Source organism: Malaya genurostris, chromosome 2 (genome assembly GCF_030247185.1).
Source record: "Malaya genurostris strain Urasoe2022 chromosome 2, Malgen_1.1, whole genome shotgun sequence".
NCBI lineage: Eukaryota > Metazoa > Arthropoda > Insecta > Diptera > Culicidae > Malaya > Malaya genurostris.
The window spans coordinates 247,680,347-247,700,929 of NC_080571.1; the positions used below are offsets into that span (position 1 = coordinate 247,680,347).

At 37.0% G+C, this 20,583-nt stretch overlaps 1 protein-coding gene across 1 annotated transcript in view; it reads right to left on the reverse strand.

Annotated features, from left to right (window-relative positions):
• The window catches only part of LOC131428719 (uncharacterized), a 372,507-nt gene that overhangs the window by 29,516 nt on the left and 322,408 nt on the right, over window positions 1-20,583 (reverse strand). The window contains exon 4 of the mRNA XM_058592765.1: window positions 4,513-4,648. Within this exon, the coding sequence (XP_058448748.1) occupies window positions 4,513-4,648 (136 nt within the window). The remainder of the gene's footprint in view (window positions 1-4,512; window positions 4,649-20,583) is intronic.

The window sequence follows — 20,583 nt, forward strand, 5'->3', positions numbered from 1 at the left end:
ACAAGTCAGTTGTCGTATGTTCGAGTCTCGACCTGGAAGAATTCGTAGCGTCACTAGGATCGTAGCATTAGTCATGCAATGATTCTGTACGGTAAGAATCGGCTGCGTAGTCTGTTTTGAAACATAAATGCCTAATTCCACAAAAGGAATGTAATTAATGGCAAGGCTTTTTTTGTGCTTTAATCATTTCATACTTTCCGGAACCGAAGGTACGATACGATTGAATATGATGTTTGACAAATGTTGGTAGCACCCTCCAAAATTTCAATGAAACTTTCCGGACAAAATTGATCCAGACAGTTTTTTGCAAAAGGGTCAAGTACACGGAACTTATAGTAGAAAAATCACATATCACATATTTTTAGTAAAAAACCTGTTTTAATCCACCTAGTGGTGTAATGATGCCTTTCTCATGTATAATATTGTGGTATTCTATTCAAAAAAATTTTCTTCGATTTTTGAAAGAAACGAAGAGATTGTGCATTAACTAGTATAACACACAGAATAAAACAGTGCTTTGATTGCGTAAGTCATCCTTAAGAAAACGAAGTGGGTTCACTATTATATGCACTTCCGGCACCGGAACCTGAGAACCGGTATAATCAAAGTCGGTTCGTACGGCCACCAACTAACATGACATACAAACTCTACTAGTACGCACTCTATATTACGATTTAAATGTTTGTCGCATCCGAAAATATGCAGTAATTTTTGGTAGGACCATAAGACCATTCAATTAACCCTAAAACTGGGATTAACGGTTTAGAGTCCAGTTTATAACATTTTTTACGGTTTTTGTTCCGCCAGTTTAAGTGACGGTTTCCAATATTGAACACACTTTACCCTATAACTCCGAAATCGGAAGTCGGATTCGGATGAAATTCAGGAATTCAGTATGGGACCGGAACACCTTTCATTTGAATCTAAATTTGTGAAAATCGGTCAAACCATCGCTGAGAAAAGTGAGTGAGATCAATTTTGGTATATATGACCACTATTTCTGGTACTACCGGAATCGGATGCCGGGTACTAGGATAGCCGGAATCGGTTTGTTTAGTTGCCTACTGATAATGACTATCGATTTGTGTAGTTTTGAGACCAGTTTAGAAATTTTTTTACGTTTTTTGTTTCGCCGATTTAAGTGACGGTGTACAATATTGAACACACTTTACCCTATAACTCCGGAACCGGAAGTCGGATCCGGATAAAATTCAGGAATTCGGTATGTAACTGAGACACCTTTCATTTGAATCTAAGTTTGTGGAAATCGGTCACACCATAGCTGAGAAAAGTGAATGAGATCTATTTTGGTATATTTGACCACTATTTCCGGTACTACCGGAATCGGATGCCGGGTACTAGGATAGCCGGAATCGGTTTGTTTAGTTGCCTACTGATAATGACTATCGATTTGTGTAGTTTTGAGACCAGTTTAGAAATTTTTTTACGTTATTTGTTTCGCCGATTTAAGTGACGGTGTACAATATTGAACACACTTTACCCTATAACTCCGGAACCGGAAGTCGGATCCGGATGAAATTCAGGAACTTTGTATGGGACCACGAGACCTTTCATTTCAATATACGTTTGTGAAAATCGGTCAAACCATCGCTGAGAAAAGTGAGTGAGATCCTTTTTGGTATATTTGACCACTATTTCCGGTACTTCCGGAACCGGATACCGGGAACCAGGATAGCCGGAATCGGTTTGTTTAGTTGCCTACTGACAATGACTATCGATTTGTGTGGTTTTGAGACCAGTTTAGAAAATTTTTTACGTGTTTTGTTTCGCCGGTTTAAGTGACGGTGTACAATATTGAACACACTTTACCCTATAACTCCGGAACCGGAAGTCGGATCTGGATAAAATTCAGGAATTCCGTATGGGACCACGAGACCTTTAATTTGAATCTAAGTTTGTCAAAAGCGGTTCAGCCATCTCCGAGAAAACCTAGTGAGATTATTTGACACATACACACACACACACACACACACACACACACACACATACATACACACACATACAGACATTGCTCAGCTCGATGAACTGAGTCGAATGGTATATGACACTTGACCCTCCGGGCCAATTTTCACTAGTCGGTGTGTGTGTGTGTGTGTTGTCAACAAAGAGGTCGAGATCTCAGAGATGGCTGGACCGATTATGATCAAACTAGTCGCAAATGAAAGGTCTCGCCGTTACCCAAAACGCTATTGAATGCTTTTGAGATCGGATGTTTACTTTTTGAGTTATACAAAGTTTTATGTCAAAGTTTTCAGTTTTTTGACAGTATCTGTCACAATTGACCTTGAAAACAGAATATTTATTCAGACTTAGATTCCGCACGGTAATAGCTATCCAACAAGCCATAGATTGTTAAAATCCGTCCATTTTTAACGGAGATATCGAAATTAAGCGACTTTTCCCCCATATTCCTGCAGTAGAAGTTTTGATCGCTGTATGGCAAAGAAAGGCTTGGGAGCAACGTAAAACACGATTTTTTATACTGTTACATACAATTTGTTTCTAAGTACCAAAAAGACTGTGAACAGCATCCTTTTTCATGACATTTTGCCTCGGACCGATTTTAGCACGGTTCGTTTTTGGCAACATAATCGTTCGAATATGTTTATATTTAGAACAATTTCATAATTATATTGATTTAAACTGCTTAGAGCAATAAATGCTGGAAGAACATAACACTCATATACCATTCGAATCAGTTCGTCGAGATCAGCAAATGCATGTGTGACAAATAATTTCACTCAATTTTCTCGAAGATGACTCAACCGTTTTCTACAAACTCAGATTCATATGAAAATTCGTATGCTCCTAAACAAGGTTCCTGAATTATATTTGGATCCGACTTCTGGTTCCGGAATTACAGGATGATATGTGAAACGAAATTAAAATTGTGTAACTCATTTTCCTCGTAGATGGCTGAACTGATCTAAGATTCAAATGAAATCTAAGAATCATCTAAGATTTGCTGATTTGAATAGTCGACAACCAAATAAACTTATTTCAGTTTTAGTGATATTCAGTTTTCGATTCGGAAGGCACCCAACAATTTAACTCGTACTACGATTTCTCAAAGATGTCTACAATGATTTTTAAACATTTTTAAACAAATGTGAACTACTCAGGTGAATTTGTCTGACTTCGGCTACACCGATTCTCGAATTCCGGTTCCAGTATCGAAACGTTTCTCAAAGCTCAATAGTTTTCTCAAAATAAACTTATAGTCCCACATAAAATTAATTAATTTTATCCAATACTGACTTCTGATTCTGGAATTACAGGAGGATGAATTTTTAAAATTCAAACCGATATAGAAGATGATAATCCCGAAAAGCTTGAAAGTTGGAAAAGCTTGAAAACTATTGCAATTTATTCGTCATATGGCCATACGAATCTGTTTGGGTTATGCTGGTTCCTGAATATCGGCTCTGAAAGTATCTTAACTTACCGTAAATTCTAAAGTGGAACTTACTTCGACATATCATGGAATGTTTAATTGATTGTCCCACTTTTAGATAAAGTAATTAGTGATTAAAATGTCAAATTGCAGCTTAAAAAGACGGTCATTAAAATAATGTCATGAAAACCGAAGAATATTCATGCAAAAAACACATGCGGATTGATAAAAAAAGGTATCATCTCACTGCTAGGTGGATTAAGCACGTTTTTTAATAAAATTCCGGTTCTTTTTTTATCATAAGGTATTATTGAAACATTGGTGATAATTCTAACATTCTACAAGGACTAGATATCAGCATGGTTTCATCCCGATTCGCCAACAATAACAAGTTTCTAACAATCGGAACATCCGTAACATATACTGATTAAAGTCTAAATTCATTAGTAGTTAAAATATCAAAACTTTCTGATCAGTATCCGACACGATAAACAGTACAAAAATAATTCTGTTACGATATGTTAATCGGGATGTATTAACAAAACGGAGTCTCTCACATGAAAAAAAAAATGACAATTATTTTACATTTTTATTGCGTTGTGGTAATGAACATTGCTGTTTACCGCATTCAATCTAACCAAAACAACATGATATCAGCAGTGCTACATTTCTCACTTTCACCTTCAACCGCTCACGGTGTCTCCTCGATCCCTTCCTGTCGGGTGAAAGGTTTTCCCTCGAAACCACATAATATCAGCCTGGAATCCGTTGAGCGAATAGCTTGAACCGTGGGGCTTTTCGAAATTGATAAATAATGAAACCATTCGCTGGGGTTAATTATACGGTTAAAATTTAAAATTATTGTCTCCGAGTCCCGATTATCGGCTGCCGGTTGCCGGCCACGATCGCGCGAGCAAAGCGAACGCAAAAACGGCTACTGCACGGCAGGGAAAGTTGGTTGGTCGGTCGGTTGGTCGGTTGGTCGGTTGGACGGCTGTTTTGGACAGACTTTTGCATAACCCGAGCGGACGTGCGAGAATCATAGCGGTTGACAACCAGTGCCGGCGGCAGCGAAATGTGGTGGCTTTCACACTTACCGCAAACTTCCAAATCACCCGTGACAATCATTGTGTGGAAGGATGGTGCATCTGCTGACACCTCACAGCTGTACTTGCCGGACGCCATCATGTTCAGTCCTACCAGCATCAGTTGGCTCTCGTTGGAGGCAGCCCGCTACAATAGAGGAAGGAATAGAGAGAGAGAGAAATGGATTGGTTTAGTGAAAAATGCACTGAAATGTCAGTTTGACGTGGTTTCGTGGTTGCAGTTCGGATAATAATGGCTTGCAACAAAGCGACTGGAAAGGGTTAGTTTTTTTTGCGCCTGGTTGCGATTTGCGACCAACCAGGGAGTATCCTGAGAATTCGCTTGTTGGGCTTATGCTTAAAAAAACTGACAAATTCATAACGTAAGAAAATAAAAGCGAAGAATCTCTTGACTTGAAAACGAAAACGAAATTTTTTTCAACCTTCAGGTAAAATATATTTCATATCAGAAAGTAGTTTCACCAATTCATCGAATGTGACAATAAAAACATTTATAATTAACGTATAAGTTATCATTTTTTGTAAAGAATTGAACAAAGTTTATTCGACGGAGCTTAAAAAACGCCAACTAAAATTGAATTTCGTTCGACAGTTTGGAAACGATTGTGACATTTGCGAATCGCGTTAAATTTGTAATTTCTAATAACTAACAAACTGTCAAAAACAACCTTGTTATCAAGCAAGAATATTTTGTACAATATATAAAAAAAACTAGTCACGACCTATCTTGATGCATGAAAAATGCAATTTTTAGATTCTCATCAACAGATTAAGATTCCAAAAATATGCCAATTATTGTGAAACACCACCTAGGATTCTAAAGTTAATGTCTGAATTTCAAGAAGTTAAAACCTAGTTACTAATATATCATTGTCAAGTGCATTCAAAAGTATTTATAAAAATATTTAAAACTAAATGTGATTGAATCTGTATATTTACATGAAAAATATCATCTAATTTGATGAGAATCGATACATTTTTAAGATCATAGATACTTTTTGCGCAACTAAGATATAATTATAAGGGTATTCTTGGGGGGGGGGTGGTGGGTTGTTGTGTAGCAAGTACCCCTTAAAAGGGGGTTTGATGTTGGTTACAGCATAACTACAGGACTACTGCACGGATTACCATTATACTTGGCTCAGGTACTTCTTGCTCATAGATTTCATAGATGATCATAAGGATATTTTTAGGGGGGAGAGTGCGTAGCAAGTGTCCTTAATAGTAGGGGGAGGTCATGATAAAATTCATCTTAATTGACGAGAATGGATACTTTTATTAAAACTCATATATGGTCTTAAGGATCATTGTGGGGGGTTGATATAATGAGTGCCTCTAAAAAAGTGGTGCAAAAATAATACGGTGGGGAGAGGGGTTTTAGGTTGAAGGATAAATTGTTTATATGATCGAACACAACTCAATAAATTATTACCTAAAAATATTTCGAAACTTTGGACAGGTATTTTTTGCAATTCAGAAGTGGGAATAAGGGTACTTTTTATTTTTCTTGGTCAGATTCATATATTCACTTGACACTTTTTGACGAGCTCAGATACTTTCTATATTACTCAGAAGGCAGAAAGCTGCAGTAAGTTCATTGAGAAAAGGGAAGTTCAATGTAAAATTTGTTCGACAAGAAACGATACTTCAAGACTAATAAAGATACTATTTTCTCATCAAAATAGAATTATTCTAAGGGTGAAGGAGTGTAGCAAATGCCTTGAACATGGGAAGTATAAAGTAAAATTGACGATTGTTCGAAAAAATGATACTTTTTGACCAGTACTTCATATAGGGGAATAAGTATTCTGAATAAAGGGAGGTAACACTGATCTGAGTTGACGAAGAAATCACACAATCAATGTACATTTTTTATGTAAATTGAGAAAAATGTCGACCCAGTTCTTGCTCGCATCTCACAGTCGCTCGACACAGTCGAAAATCGCTCACGGCTGAGACGACAGAAACAAATACAATACAGTGTTATACGATTTTACAAAGCCTGAAATTCGATAGATACGTATGCAGGTTCGTAAGGCATTTCCACCTTACATCATTTGTGGTCAAAATGGAACACATCCGTGTAAAACGCTGATTACCTATGAAAACCAGCTGATTACATGTCAGTTTCGTGAACAACCTGCACACTATGGCAAACCTTGCACTGAAACTGCGGAACAACTTCAACCAAAGACAAGGTCAACCGTTTAACAACGGAAACTAGTGGGCACAGTACTCTTGTTTTACCAACAAACCAACCAGCAACCGCAATCAATGTACAACAAAGCGCATCTGCAGCAACTAGCAACGAGCCCAAGAAAATTTAATCACAGAAAAACGGAAACCAAGAACAATACCACCGATGCGGCAATGGATGGCGAGATAATCCACGAACAAAATGCCCCTCAATCCTCGCAGGTTTTGCTTATGCTAGAAGCTCCTTTCCTCCGAGAAAAAATATGAGCAATAATCCATTTGAAAAAATTTATCTAATAAAAGCATGGCTCAATCGGCCACGTAAAGCTTGTTCGCATATTGACCTGAATATTTTTTTTTCAACTGTCGACCCAAAGTGAGGAATATAAGTTTACGACAACATTTGTAATAACTGAATCGTTATTCTATAGTACAAATGTAGTTATGATGATAAACAGCCTTTCGTTATAAACTAATCTTTATCACAATCTTGAGCGATTACGTGGGAATAATGATGTCAAAAGGATTTCTATAACGAGGAGGAAGTTGCAAGTGTTTATAACCATGAAAGCTTAAGGTATTGTAGATGTGACGAGGAACGTTAATTCAAGTACATTACGAGCACATATTATTTTTGGAACTCAGAGGTTACTAAGAAGGTATTTATAGAGAAAAGTGTGTTTTAAATGTTTCTAGCAAATGGAATCAAACATGAAATTGTCCCGATTTTACGAGAATACCGCGAAACTTATTATTATTGTGAGATCTGGGATGGGACATTCAATCGGGTTGCCGTCTAAGTTGTGTTTCAGTTCGATCTGAGTATTTCAATGGGCAGGACAATTTCTATAATTTTTTACGGCCTTGCCTTCACGGATCATTTCTGAGAAACGCCGAGTAATTCCGCTAGTATTATAAGAAGTGCAAACTTCTGCTTTCGTCCGTAAATTTGTTTGTTTGATTTGTGTGATTTGTTTTTTTAAACTACTCTGATTGATTTGAACGAACGATATAAGGAGTCATTCAATTCTGACTTTTAATAAATCTGAGAAGTCTATTGAAACATTATATTATATTCTAAAGGTTATAGAAGGATGAGCATGTGAAATCTACCCCCACAGGAAATTCATATTGATATACCACATTCGAAAGATCATAGACTGGAAACAATTTTCTCAAAGTTTCAACCCTTTAACAGCCATATTGACGGAGGGTGGTTCTATACCACTTCAATTTTTGGACATGTTAAAGTGGTATGTTTTCATATTTTTAAAAAATGTATACGACTACAATTATTGATTATTTCTAAAATATAAATAACAGTCGACCATGCGTCCCTATCAATTTATGTTAGAAGGAAACGCATGGTGCTTTGTTCTAGTAGTTTATGCAACTCAAGCGCAGGGCTTAGAAATCAAAGTAACGAAAAGGAGAGGAGAGAAAATGAGTTTCAACCTTTGCATAATACTACATACACGATCATACTCCGGGTACAACCTTAAATGCTACAAAGCAAGAACTTACTGCTATGTGGTTCATATATGAATGGTAGTAATATAAGAACGTCACGAGTATCACACATATGAAATTCGTTTACGGCAGTCAAGAACTGAAGCGGGTGTCAGATTATTACGTGTTGCTGATGGATGAAATGAATGAATAATGAAAGAAAGAATGAAAATGTCTATAGTTTTCTGGAAAAATGTATGATAAAAATAAAGTTGGAGTTTTGTGTTTGAAAACGTCAATCGAATATCTTTATGATGGTTTTCATGGTTTGTAGACTGAGAGCGCTATATATTTTATATTTATTCTAAAATTTGAAGCAACCATGGATATATAAAAAAGCGATGCGTTATTTTTCATTTTCGAGTTATAACCTTTTGCATAATTTCAAGTCATGCATTTATCGACTATGTCAATTAAAAAACTTGATTCGCTGAATCGGTTTCTTTAATTTTTGGGTATATTGTGTAGAAAGGTCCGTACTTTCCAGAAATATCTGAGAATACATATTGACGTCTCATGTACCAATCAACTCAGTAATTGATTGTTCACTCTCAGAGGAACGCCTCCAGGTTTTCACTGGTTTAACATGGCCAAATATCATTGAAATTCGTGATATGCTTGTGTCAATGAGAAAGATTTGGTCGTATTTTTGTTCAAATTGCGCACTGGAAGTTCTAATAAGGTAATATCATCAATCCTTGGATTGGAACGAGAGCAACAAGTATCGAAATATTGTAGTTCTGGAATAAAAGCTTTTGAGAAGGATGTTCTGTCAAGCAATTTTATATTAAAAGCTTTATCACGAGATGACCTAATCAGGACACACAGATCACAAAAATGCTATTCAGGTCCGTAATAAGTTGTATTTCATTTTTCAAAGCTTACAAGTGCTATATCGAGTACACTTCCAATTCGACTAGATATTGGCAATAGAACTGTTGGTTGCCATTCACACGTGGCCACCATTATTTACTACTTTTCTTATGCTCGGTTTTTATCCAGAATAGTGAGAACGGCGGAAAAATGGTCACAAATGCTTAAATCAGAACAGCTACCAACGACTATCAATTAAAAGAAGTAACGATGACAAGTCTATAGAATAAACAAAAACAATCAGAGAGAAAATGTGTGCTTTCAAATAACAATGTATTTTTATAACATTTTGTATCCCATTTCCTATTTAAATAATTTAAATAATTTAAATAATTTAAATATACAGTCAATAATTCTAAGTAATCGATTCCAACCTTAATCAATGGCCACTTCTGTTTGACACCAGTATAAAATCCTATTTTAATCCACCTAGTGGTGTAATGATGCCTTTCTCATATTACTCATTACATCAGAAATATAACCGTGAAATTCGCAAAAACAACTGTTTATTGAATAGAAATAAGAAAAGTTTGTTCGAACCTAATCAAACAAACTCTTTAAAATCTGTTTACCCTGTAGTTCCGGAACCGAAAGTAGTATCCACAACAAATTAAGGAATTCTGTATGAAACTGTAAGACTTTTCTTTTGAACCTATCAGTTTGTGAAAATCGATTTGGCCATCTCCAAGAAAAGTCAGTGAGATCCTTTTTGCAGTTTTTTATCACTATTTCCAATTCTTCCGAGACCGGATGCAGATAAACGGAATAGCCAAAGCTGGTTCGTTTACTACCAACAAATATGATCTACAAATTGGAACAGTTTTGAACGTAGTTAATATTATTATTATTATTATTATTATTATTATTATTATTATTATTATTATTATTATTATTATTATTATTATTATTATTATTATTATTATTATTATTATTATTATTATTATTATTATTATTATTATTATTATTATTACTATAACTATTATTATTATTTTATTATTATTGACATCACTACACAACGTGTACGAAATAGAACAAAGCACGCCTTATTCGTTTTGTGTTTTCTTCTTCTTTCGGTGTTGTACATATTGTCACTCTATATGGCGATTTGAAAACTTTGACACTCATCGCCCTGCAACTGCGGAACCGGAAGTCGGATCCGGATGAAATTTCACAATAGCTTTAAAAATAGTATGAACTTTAATTCAAATCAAGATTTGTCAAAATCGGTTCAAGCATCGCAGAGAAATCGAAGTGAATTTAGTTTAAGGAGTTTTTTTTCTCCACTTTCGGTGCTCTCGGAACAGGAAAAGAGGGGACCAGTAGTGCCGAATTAAGTTCTCATGCCCACAAACTAACAAACTCTGCAAACTAGAAGAATTTATCAGGCAGTTTGAAGGGATTTGTACCTGTTTTTAACCATCGTTCGTGAAAAAATACTTATAAAATTGGTAATTTCCCACTTATCACGCTTTAGTTCCGAAACCGGAAGTCGGATCCAGATAAAATGTTCCACAAATTTTTAGGATATTATAAGACCTTTCATTTGAATTTTAGTTTGCAAAAATCGGTTGAGTTGTTCCAGAGATAATTGAGTGTAAACTTTTTTCAAATTTTCACATATTACCATATAACTCCGGAACCGGAAGTCACATTCAAATGAAATTCAATAGCAAGCTATAGGACCATAATACCTTTTATTTGAATCTTAGTTTGTGAAAATCGGTTCAGCCATCTCAGAAAAAAGTGAGTGCATATTTTTTTCACTTTTTTGGTACATATCATCCTATATCTCCGGAACCGGAAGTCGGATCGGAATGAAATTCAATAGCAGGCTATGGGACTATGAGACCTTTCATTTGAATCTTTGTTTGTGAAAATCGGTTCTGCCATCTCTGAGAAAAGTGAGTGCATATTTTTGTTACATACACACACACATACACACACACACACACACACACACACACACACACACACACACATACACACACAGACATTTGCTCAGTTCGTCGAGCTGAGTCGAATGGTATATAACACTATGGGTCTCCGAGGCTCCGTTCGAAAGTCGATTTTCACAGTGATTGCATAGCCTTTCTATATGAGAAAGGCAAAAAGAAAAATTCAATTAGCTGTTGTTTCAACTCGATACGCATTCAGTGAAATGTACAGATCAGGTAAAAATGACATAGCGTTGTACGGGACCCCACAGTGCAAAGCGATTTGATTTCTAAGCCCTGCGCTTGAGTTGCATAAACTACTAGAACAAAGCACCATGCGTTTCCTTATAACAGAACTTGATGGGGACGCATGGTCGACTGTTAATCAAATATTGTGGTCGAACACATTTTTTAAAAATATGAAAACATACCGCTTTACCATGTCCTAAATTTTTTTATTTATCACTAAAAAATCCAGAGTAGTGTAAAAATTGGAAGAGGGAAAAATTATGTTTAAAAATTTTCAAGTATTTTTTAATGGAAAAAATACGCTCCGTCAATATGGCAGTTAGAGGGTTGAAACATTGAGAAAATTGTTTCCAGTCTATGACCTTTCGAATGTGGTATAACAATATGAATTTGGGGCAGATTTCATATGCTTATCCTGCTATAGTCTTTATGGTATGGAAAAATAAGCGTAAGTCTCTGTGAAAAATCGCGACGAAATGACCTAAAACCCAAAACCCTAAATTTCAGAAACTGCGGGATTAAACCGGACATTTCTTGGACATTGAAAAAAAAAAACACCTTTTATTCCTAGGTTTTTACTCAATTTATCCACACAGTTGTGTAGCCTGAACTTCCAACTACAACTCTCATGGTGGATACTACGGTGAAGAAAAACTATATGTAAATGTATATTGTCTTATGAAATAAGCGTATTTATGAAAAAAAGTGACAATGTTTGAAACGTTCTCTTCTAACCCATTCCAAAATATGTAGAAATTTGAAATAGTATCGACAGGAATAATCATTGACATCCACTCATCAAGCTGGGTGACGTGCTCTGATTGATACGTTCAAACATCAGCTAATTCAATCCAATTTATTATCAGTACTTATTATATAGAGCAAATACTTTTGCTTTGCTTGTTTGAGTTAAATATTTTCAAACCTACTAATTGTTAAAAATTGGATGATCACTAGGTTAGGTCCCAAGTGTCAATGACAGTTTCTCTTTGTTTACTTTCTCCTTCAATTACTAGTGAATATTCCAGTGCTGATTATATGATCAACTGACTCTACAACAAGAACCTATTCTAATGTTAATCGAGAAATAATATAAAAATAATCATCACCTAGTTAGAAGCGTGTGAAATTACGGTAATTCTGGACCTACTTTGTTATACAGAGTCAACCGAAGCAGACGTGCTACTGAACTAAATGCGAGATGTTAACCAACGACCAAAACCGTCGGCCGTGCACGAGGAATCAAGAGAATGACACCATTATGGCCTGCTGTGATTGGCTCGTGAAAACATAGGTCAATTCTAATCAATTTTTCGTTAGTATGATATTAAAATACTGTAACGACGTTGCCATAGATGTTTAAGTAACATGTTTCCGAATCGATCGGAAGATAAATTATATTAATCCATCAATTATGACAGAAAAAGGATACGCGGCTGAATTTGTATTTTTTATCTGACACCCGGTCCCGTTTAAGGAAGAGTAAGGCATTTTTAATGTAAAAAGTTGGTTTAGGCATACACTAGTATGTCCTTTTCAATTTTTAAGAGTTTTGACCCAAACTGAAATTATAATTTTAAGCACATCACACCCTGTTGTTCCGAAACCAGAAGACAGATCCAAACAAAAGTCAAAAGCAGTCTATTTTTATAGACGTAGACCCTTTCATTTCAGTTTGTGCACCAAAAAAATGAAAAAAATTGTCACTCACTTTTCTCTGAGTTGACGTGACCGATTTTTACAAAAATAAATTCGAACGAAACGTCTTATGGCCTCATAGCTCGCTATTGAATTTTATCTTTAGCTGACCTCCGATTCCGGAATTATGTAGCAATATGTGCAAATCTATGAGAAAATGCCCACTCATTTTTCTCGGAAATTTCTTAACCGATTTTTACAAACTAAGATGCAAATAAAGGGTCTTGAAATTATTAAAAAAGTCCCCGAAAAGTTGATCCGGTTCCGACTTTTGGTTACGGTATGACAGCGCGATAAGTGAAAAACTTTCAGTTTCATGAGTTTTTTTTAATGATGGCGGAACAAGGTGCAATTTTTTATTAAACTTACTGGTAAATTCATCGGAACTCACTTCAATTTCTCAGCAACGGTTAAACTGATTTCCACAAATCATGATTCAAATCAAAGCTTTTAGTGTCTTAGAGATACGGTGCAATTTCATCCAGATCCGACTTCCGGTTCTGAAATTATTGGGCGATGAGTGTCAAAATTTTCAAACTGTCATTCAAAATTATGCACAACCATCGCCTAGCACACAGCGTGCTTTGTTCAATTTTGTGTAGCATGCACGGTTGCCACATTTAAATCTATATTAACTGTTTACAAATTGAAAAGGTTATGGTAGTTTATACCCAAAGAAAGTTTTTAATTTTTATCAAGTTTTAAAGAAAAAATCTTGACAGAATCTTCAGGTAATGGTTTTGAAAATATGGGTAATATGAGAAAGGCATCATTATACCACTAGCTGAATTAAAAAGGTTAAAATTATCACTCTATATGACAGGTTACAATATGATACACACTAAACTCTGTATTCAACATCAACTTATGGAAATATAATACTTTTCATTTTACTCTGAGTTTGCAAAGATCGGTTAAGCCGTTTCTGAGAAATTGGAATGATTCCAGAAAATAAATTTTTTACATTTTTTTTTTTCATAAATACGTTTATTTCTTAAGGCAGTTTACATAAGTTTTTCTTCGCCGTAGCATCACTTTTACATAATATTCTTATCCTAATTTAATTCTAACATAGTCACAACGTTTTGAATTTATTAAAACATATTCTCTTATAGCTTAAATATCATCTTAGGTAACTCGTCATTAATTATGAAATCTACTCGGAAATATTATTAGAACCAAACGATTACCTTCTATAAATTATAAAATAAGCTGTTTTTTTTGACATTTTGTTGATAATTTCATAAACTGTTTCGAGTTTGTTTGTATCATTACATAATTTTTATTCTAATTTAGCTATTGGTTGAACTCATGGACGCAGCTGGGATCAGAACAAATTTTTATTTTTTTTTTATTTTTTTTTTTTACATTTATCGGCGTGTAATTTCGGAACCGGAAGTCGTATTTGGATGAAATTTGGTAGGGTTATATGGGAATGTAAGAACATTCATTTAAATTTAAGCAATACATTCGAAACACATTAAATTTGTTTTACAATTTTAAAAGCTTATCTATAGAACGAGTACTCACTTAAGGGGGGGGGGGGGGGGGGGGGGGTCTTGTATAACTTGTTATAATGCAATATTTCAAGAATGTTTTGTCAAGTTTTTAAGTCAATCGATGCAAAAGTCTTGGGCCTGTGCGCCAAGCTCTTGTCTCTTCGCAGTATGAGATAAGCGATGATAAAGGCTCATAACTTGCTAAGTTTTGTTCCAACAGGCTTGCAAATTTCACAGAATATTCTTGAAATGTTTTACTATAAGAAAATATAAAGAAAATAATAAATAAATTTTCAAAAGTGTTAGACCCAACCCACCCCTTAAAATAATTTTTTCTTTTTCAAAACGGATTGGAAATGGATCGGTGTCATAATTTATTTAAATGACCAAATAAGAACCAAATTATTTCAATTAAATTTCGTGGTTTCTTACAACCGCAGTATTACAAACGTTTTCCTTCTCTCCTCCTAGCTGAACATAATTTGTGTTGGAGGGGTTTCTTGGCGATGTGACGGGGAACGAAAAATGGCCTTAACCCACATCATTCACGCAATATAATTTGTCTCTTAACTGTCACTTCAATCGAAGATTGTTATGGTCGTGGTTCTTCCGAAACAATTAACATGATTTTTATATAAGATATCGGAAAGAAATGATTCCCGTCCTTTGGTATCTACCTTACTGTTATGCTACGAAACCATAAAAAAGTTGCTCACATTTCAATAAATCACAACTCTAATTTACATGCAAACAAACCATTCACCAGATTCTAAACTTCCCATCAAACCACCGTTGGCAGAAATAGTTGCAATTTGGAGCCAATTCCCAACAAAGCCCCGGCAATCTTTAACTGCTGAATCCGGAAAAGCCGTTTCCAATTTGAGTTCAACTTAAAACTTTCCACTTTCCACTTGTTAGTCCAACTCCGAGTGGTTCACGCGCCTTTTCCACGACTACCACGGTTATCGAACAGTGTATCATCTATGCTTTGAGCCGCTGTCGTCATTCTGTGGCAAATCTCTGACGAAAGTTTATCCAAGCAGCTAGGCGGTGGTTTCGCCGGGAAAGTTCCTCGTTATATCGCACAGCAAACCTCTCCACAGTGAAGTGTCGTGTTGCAATCTCAAGTTATGTGTAGCAGAGTTTTGTATCGACCGAGCCGTGCTGAGGAATAATTGCAACTAGACTTATTAATTTCTTGCTGTCCGCTTTGTACGTCAGTAGTTGTAATTAGGAAACTTTGCGCTCCTTCCTCGCTACCGAATTATCAACTAAGACAAGTTAAGCAAGTAGAGAGTTGATTGAAAATTCAGGTCATTTCCAAAAGTTCCAAAAGTTTATTGATTTGGTGGCGTTGCTGTCAACGAAGGAAACATAAAATTACTGCATGACAAGTTTATTGGACTCATAAATAAATTACTGAGCTGTTCCATAGAATGTAGAATTAAACATTCTCCAGCCTAATAATCTCTCCGCCCCCTCCCCCATCACCACGAAATGGGCGAGTACAACGAAAAAGTTGAACATCATGTATCACTTCGTGTAAAGCTGCTCTGGGCCAACATCATCGCAGACCGTCATCAAAAGCACAAATACGCAGACCGTCGGGGAACGGTTCGCCCGGTTTGGTCGGTTGAAGAAGGCGAATCTCTGTTCGGGTACAAAAACCCAAGCCAGCAGCTTGCGGAATGAGCTAGCATTAAAAGACAATGTGAAATGAGTATCATAAAGCAATTATAAAATCAACTCGTAGCTCTAATGCCCTTCGGGATGGGATGAGCTTTTCAGCTTCTCGCCGTAGTGATCCGGAAAACATTGCTACAAGTATGAAACAAGCATTCACTTAAGCTCAACCATCAGACTCTTGAGCTCTTGGTGTTTCTTTGTCTCTCCGGGTCTATCTCTGTCTCTTTCTCTCTCTCTCTCTCTACCACTTTCTCGTCCATAATCTCCATATTTGGACGGTCGGTTAGACAAAAGTTAGGATAGAGTAAACGAGAAATAATAACAAAAACCTCAATCTGGTTAAGAAATTTCAAGTATTTCTACAAGTCCCGGTGAGCTCCCCAGAATGGGGTGGCGATGTGTTGGGTTGGCTTTGAACGAAGCTGCAGTTTGAAAATTTTAGATGAACGAGTTTCTCATCTACAGTTTGTTGGTTTCTGTACAATGCACCAAAAAAAAAGTGAAACGCTCAGTACCATCAAAGAGAAGCACGATGTTGTCGTTCGATGACCGAGTCTAAATCGGACGAAATGTTTTGTGTCATTTGGATAATTATGATTACTCACAAAGTGAAGCTTTGAAGTAGCAAAATCTTCGAGGGTGCTTGAATTTTTCGCGATGGAAGATACTTCGCGATTGAATAGATTTCATATATAATATTTGAGCTATTCCACGAAATTGCCGACACACTTTTGCATCCGTACATTTTCGATTTTGATGAAACTTCAGAATATAAGCAAAGTCCTGGCATTACATTCCTTTTGTGGAATTTGGCCTTTCTGTTTCAACAGACTTCGCAGCCGATTCTTGGTGTACAGTCATTGAATGGCTAGTACTATGGATCCTACTGACACTAAGAATCCTTCTAGGTCGGGGCTCGAACATACGACAACTGGCTTGTAAGACCAGCGTCCTATGCATTGAACCGCCAACCCGGGTGGACTTCAGAATATGATAGCATGAACTAAAACGAGATGATTTGTGGGCTTTTGATTAGGCGAAGCTATTGATTTTTTGTGTACGATTAAAATTTCGATTTGAACAAAAACAATAGTTTTTAATCGATTTTTTGCGTCCATCAAGTTAAAAGCAAACATTCCATAACATACATACTCTTATATGAAAAAAAATCTCACCTTTTCGATAAAAATATTTTAAATTAAAAAGAAATCAACAACAAATCTGTTTACGTATAGTATAAAGAGAGAAGCGAAACTGTTATACAAGTATCAATCCTCTTCGAGAAGTTAGGTTGGATGATTTCTAAATGAGCCGCTTTGCGCATAAAGTCAAGAACTGTACACGGCAAGGTAGAATAATCGACCGACTCATTGTATGTATTGGTGATCACATAATCGGTTTCGTTTTTAGTAGTTCAGTTCAGTTCAGCCTTCATTGCGACAGGTCGGCCACCAAGGCCAAAGTGTAAATTGTAGTAAATGTAGTGTAGTAAAAGTAGTAAAATATAGTTTGATTTAGTAAAAGTGCTGAAATCGTTTTACTTACCTGGTGCTGCGATCCTCGTCTTTGGTTGGCTATCTGCATGGGAATTACTTACCTGTAGATGCACTTGCCGGTTGATACACTGCTGCAGTTGAGACCTGAAAGGAAAGGTAGGAGAACTGTCCGCATATTTGGCCTCGGACGTTTTTTTTTGAACCGGAACACACCAAGGTAAGGCCAAAACATTGGTGCCGTGACCAGGATCTTTTGTGTTCCGAAGAAGCGACGCGGCGTCGGTAGCACCATTTTATTCGGAGAATAAAGGCGAAGCTCCGCCATTACGAAAGTTATTTGGATCTTCGAACGCCATCATCCGACGAAGAAGCAGCCATCATACTTGGGGAAATAACGCCATTGGTAAATTTGGATTCGCTAAGAAATTTTTGATTCAATGCCTGGTTGACAGGCTCACAAGGTGAGTACCTGTCCAATAAATCTACTTTCGCTTGCGTATCTACTTGGTCGTTATTTTGTTTCTTCTCGGTGGCTAATATTTCGACACTACACTACTGGATCGCTACCGATGGATGAATGGAGGCTGAACTAATTCGGATGGTGATATTGGAACGTTTCTCTTTGTTTTTGGATGGAACAAGTGCACATACAAAATAAATATTAATTTCAACATACTGCGTATTTTGCTACAACCAAGTACTGAGCCCTGGATGCCCGCGGGCAATTTTATCGACATTTGGTATGTGGATTGAATGAAATAGAAGTTTGATTGTTTGTGTGCGATGCAGTGAAGATGAATGTATAATTATCTGTACAAGGCATTTGATACAGGTACAAAAGGTGAGTACCTGTCCACCTATTCACCCAACAGTGCGGAAGGTGTTTCGCTTTGTGTATTGTTTGCAGATTTGAATGTTAATTTTTGAGAGCTTCTGACTGAATGCGAGTGTGATTTTGACGAATCTGCAACTGTGACGTTCGAGTGTTGGCATTGCGTAACGAGTTTGAGTGATACTTTTCGTATATACTGTGCTGGAGGAGTAATTTGTTGGCAATATTGATTCTTGATTCTCGCGAAGTTTTTCTGTTTTGACATACAAGGCCTGGTAGACAGGCTCACAAGGTGAGTACCTGTCCAACACACTAAATTTCTCTCGCGAGGTGCTTTCCTGGTGTTTATTTTCCAGAACTATCTGGTTTGCTGCATCATTTTTTTGTAAATTTGGTCTTGAACGTCTACTATGGGCAAAAAGATGAAATCAAAGATTCATATAAAAGACAGTATAGTCGATTTTTTGTTTCGGATGGAGAGGTTCATGATGAGCACGGAGTCACCGGACGAAAATCAAATTAGATTTCGACTGGAGAAGCTAGAGACGAAATGGGATGAATTCGAGGAAATTCAGTGCGAAATCGAGAGTGCTGAAGATCACGAGGAGAACATCGCAGGCCACCGACTTGTTCGAGAGGAGTTCGAGGAGAAATACTTCGAGGTAAGGGCGGGGCTGGTAGGCAAATTACCACAAACGGTAACGCATAATACGACACATAATACAGCTGTAGCTTCATCGGCGAGCGTGCATACATACGTACGTTTACCACAAATAAACTTGCCTGAATTTGATGGGTGTTTTGAAAAATGGCTTGCATTTCACGACACATTTAGAGCCCTGATAGATTCGTCTTCCGAGTTGAGTGGTATCCAAAAGTTTCATTACCTGCGGGCTTCTCTTAAGGGCGATGCTCTAAAACTAATCGATTCATATCCGATGAGTGATGCGAATTACAGGGTGGCTTGGGATGCATTGGTCGCTAGGTTTTCCAACAAGTATTTACTAAAAAAGAGACACTTGAACGCTTTATTCGAGTATCCGAAGATAAAAAAGGAATCCGCTGTTGCTATTCACGACATCATAGACTGTTTTGAGCGTAATACAAAAATTCTAGATCAATTGGGCGAAAAAACGAATGGCTGGGGTGCGATGTTGGTTCATCTCATGGTTTCAAAATTGGATGACGTTACTCAAAAACGCTGGGAGGAGCATGCTTCAGGTGACGATGAACCATCGTTTGCCGTATTAGTAAACTTTCTGAAAAAGCAGACACGTGTGCTTGATGCAGTTTCTGTGGATCAACACTCTTCAAGTTCAGCTTATTTGTCTTCTCCGAACGGTGCTAAATACAGACCAGCGAAGGTATCGGTCAACGCGGCGACTGAAAGTTCGGGTCCAAACTGCATTGTATGTTCCGAGCAACATTCTATTGCAAGATGTCCGACCTTTTTTAAGTATCCAGTTGATAAAAGACTGCAGATCACCAACTCTAAGAGATTGTGCAGTAACTGTATGGGACGTAATCATTTGGCACGAGATTGTCCGTCGAAATATCGGTGTAGAACCTGTTCTAAGAAGCATCATTCTTTACTTCATCCCGGATTTCCTGGTTCTGGTTCATCTTCTGCGGCAGGTACAACTGAGACTGGTGGGTCTCCATCGACTTCTGGGGCTGCGTCGAACTCTGGTGGTTTGGTTTCTAGTTCGGTCGCATCTATATCATCTAATATGGCGATGGGGGTCACAGGATCGCATATTTTCCTGCTGACGGCGATACTGAAAGTGAAGGATAGATGGGGACGGACACATCTCGCTAGGGCGTTGTTGGATTCAGGTTCACAGGCAAATCTCATGTCAGAAAGACTATGTCAACTTCTCAAACTTCAACGTAGCGACAAGAAAGTGGAAATTAGCGGAATCGGACAAACAAGAAGGCATATTTCTTGGGAAGTATCTACGGTTGTTAGCTCGCGTACGCTAGATTTTTCGTTGCCAATGGAATTCTTGGTTTTGGGGCAGGTAACAGACAATCAGCCATCTACGTCTATACCATTAGCGCATTGGAATCCACCGTCCGATATGGATTTA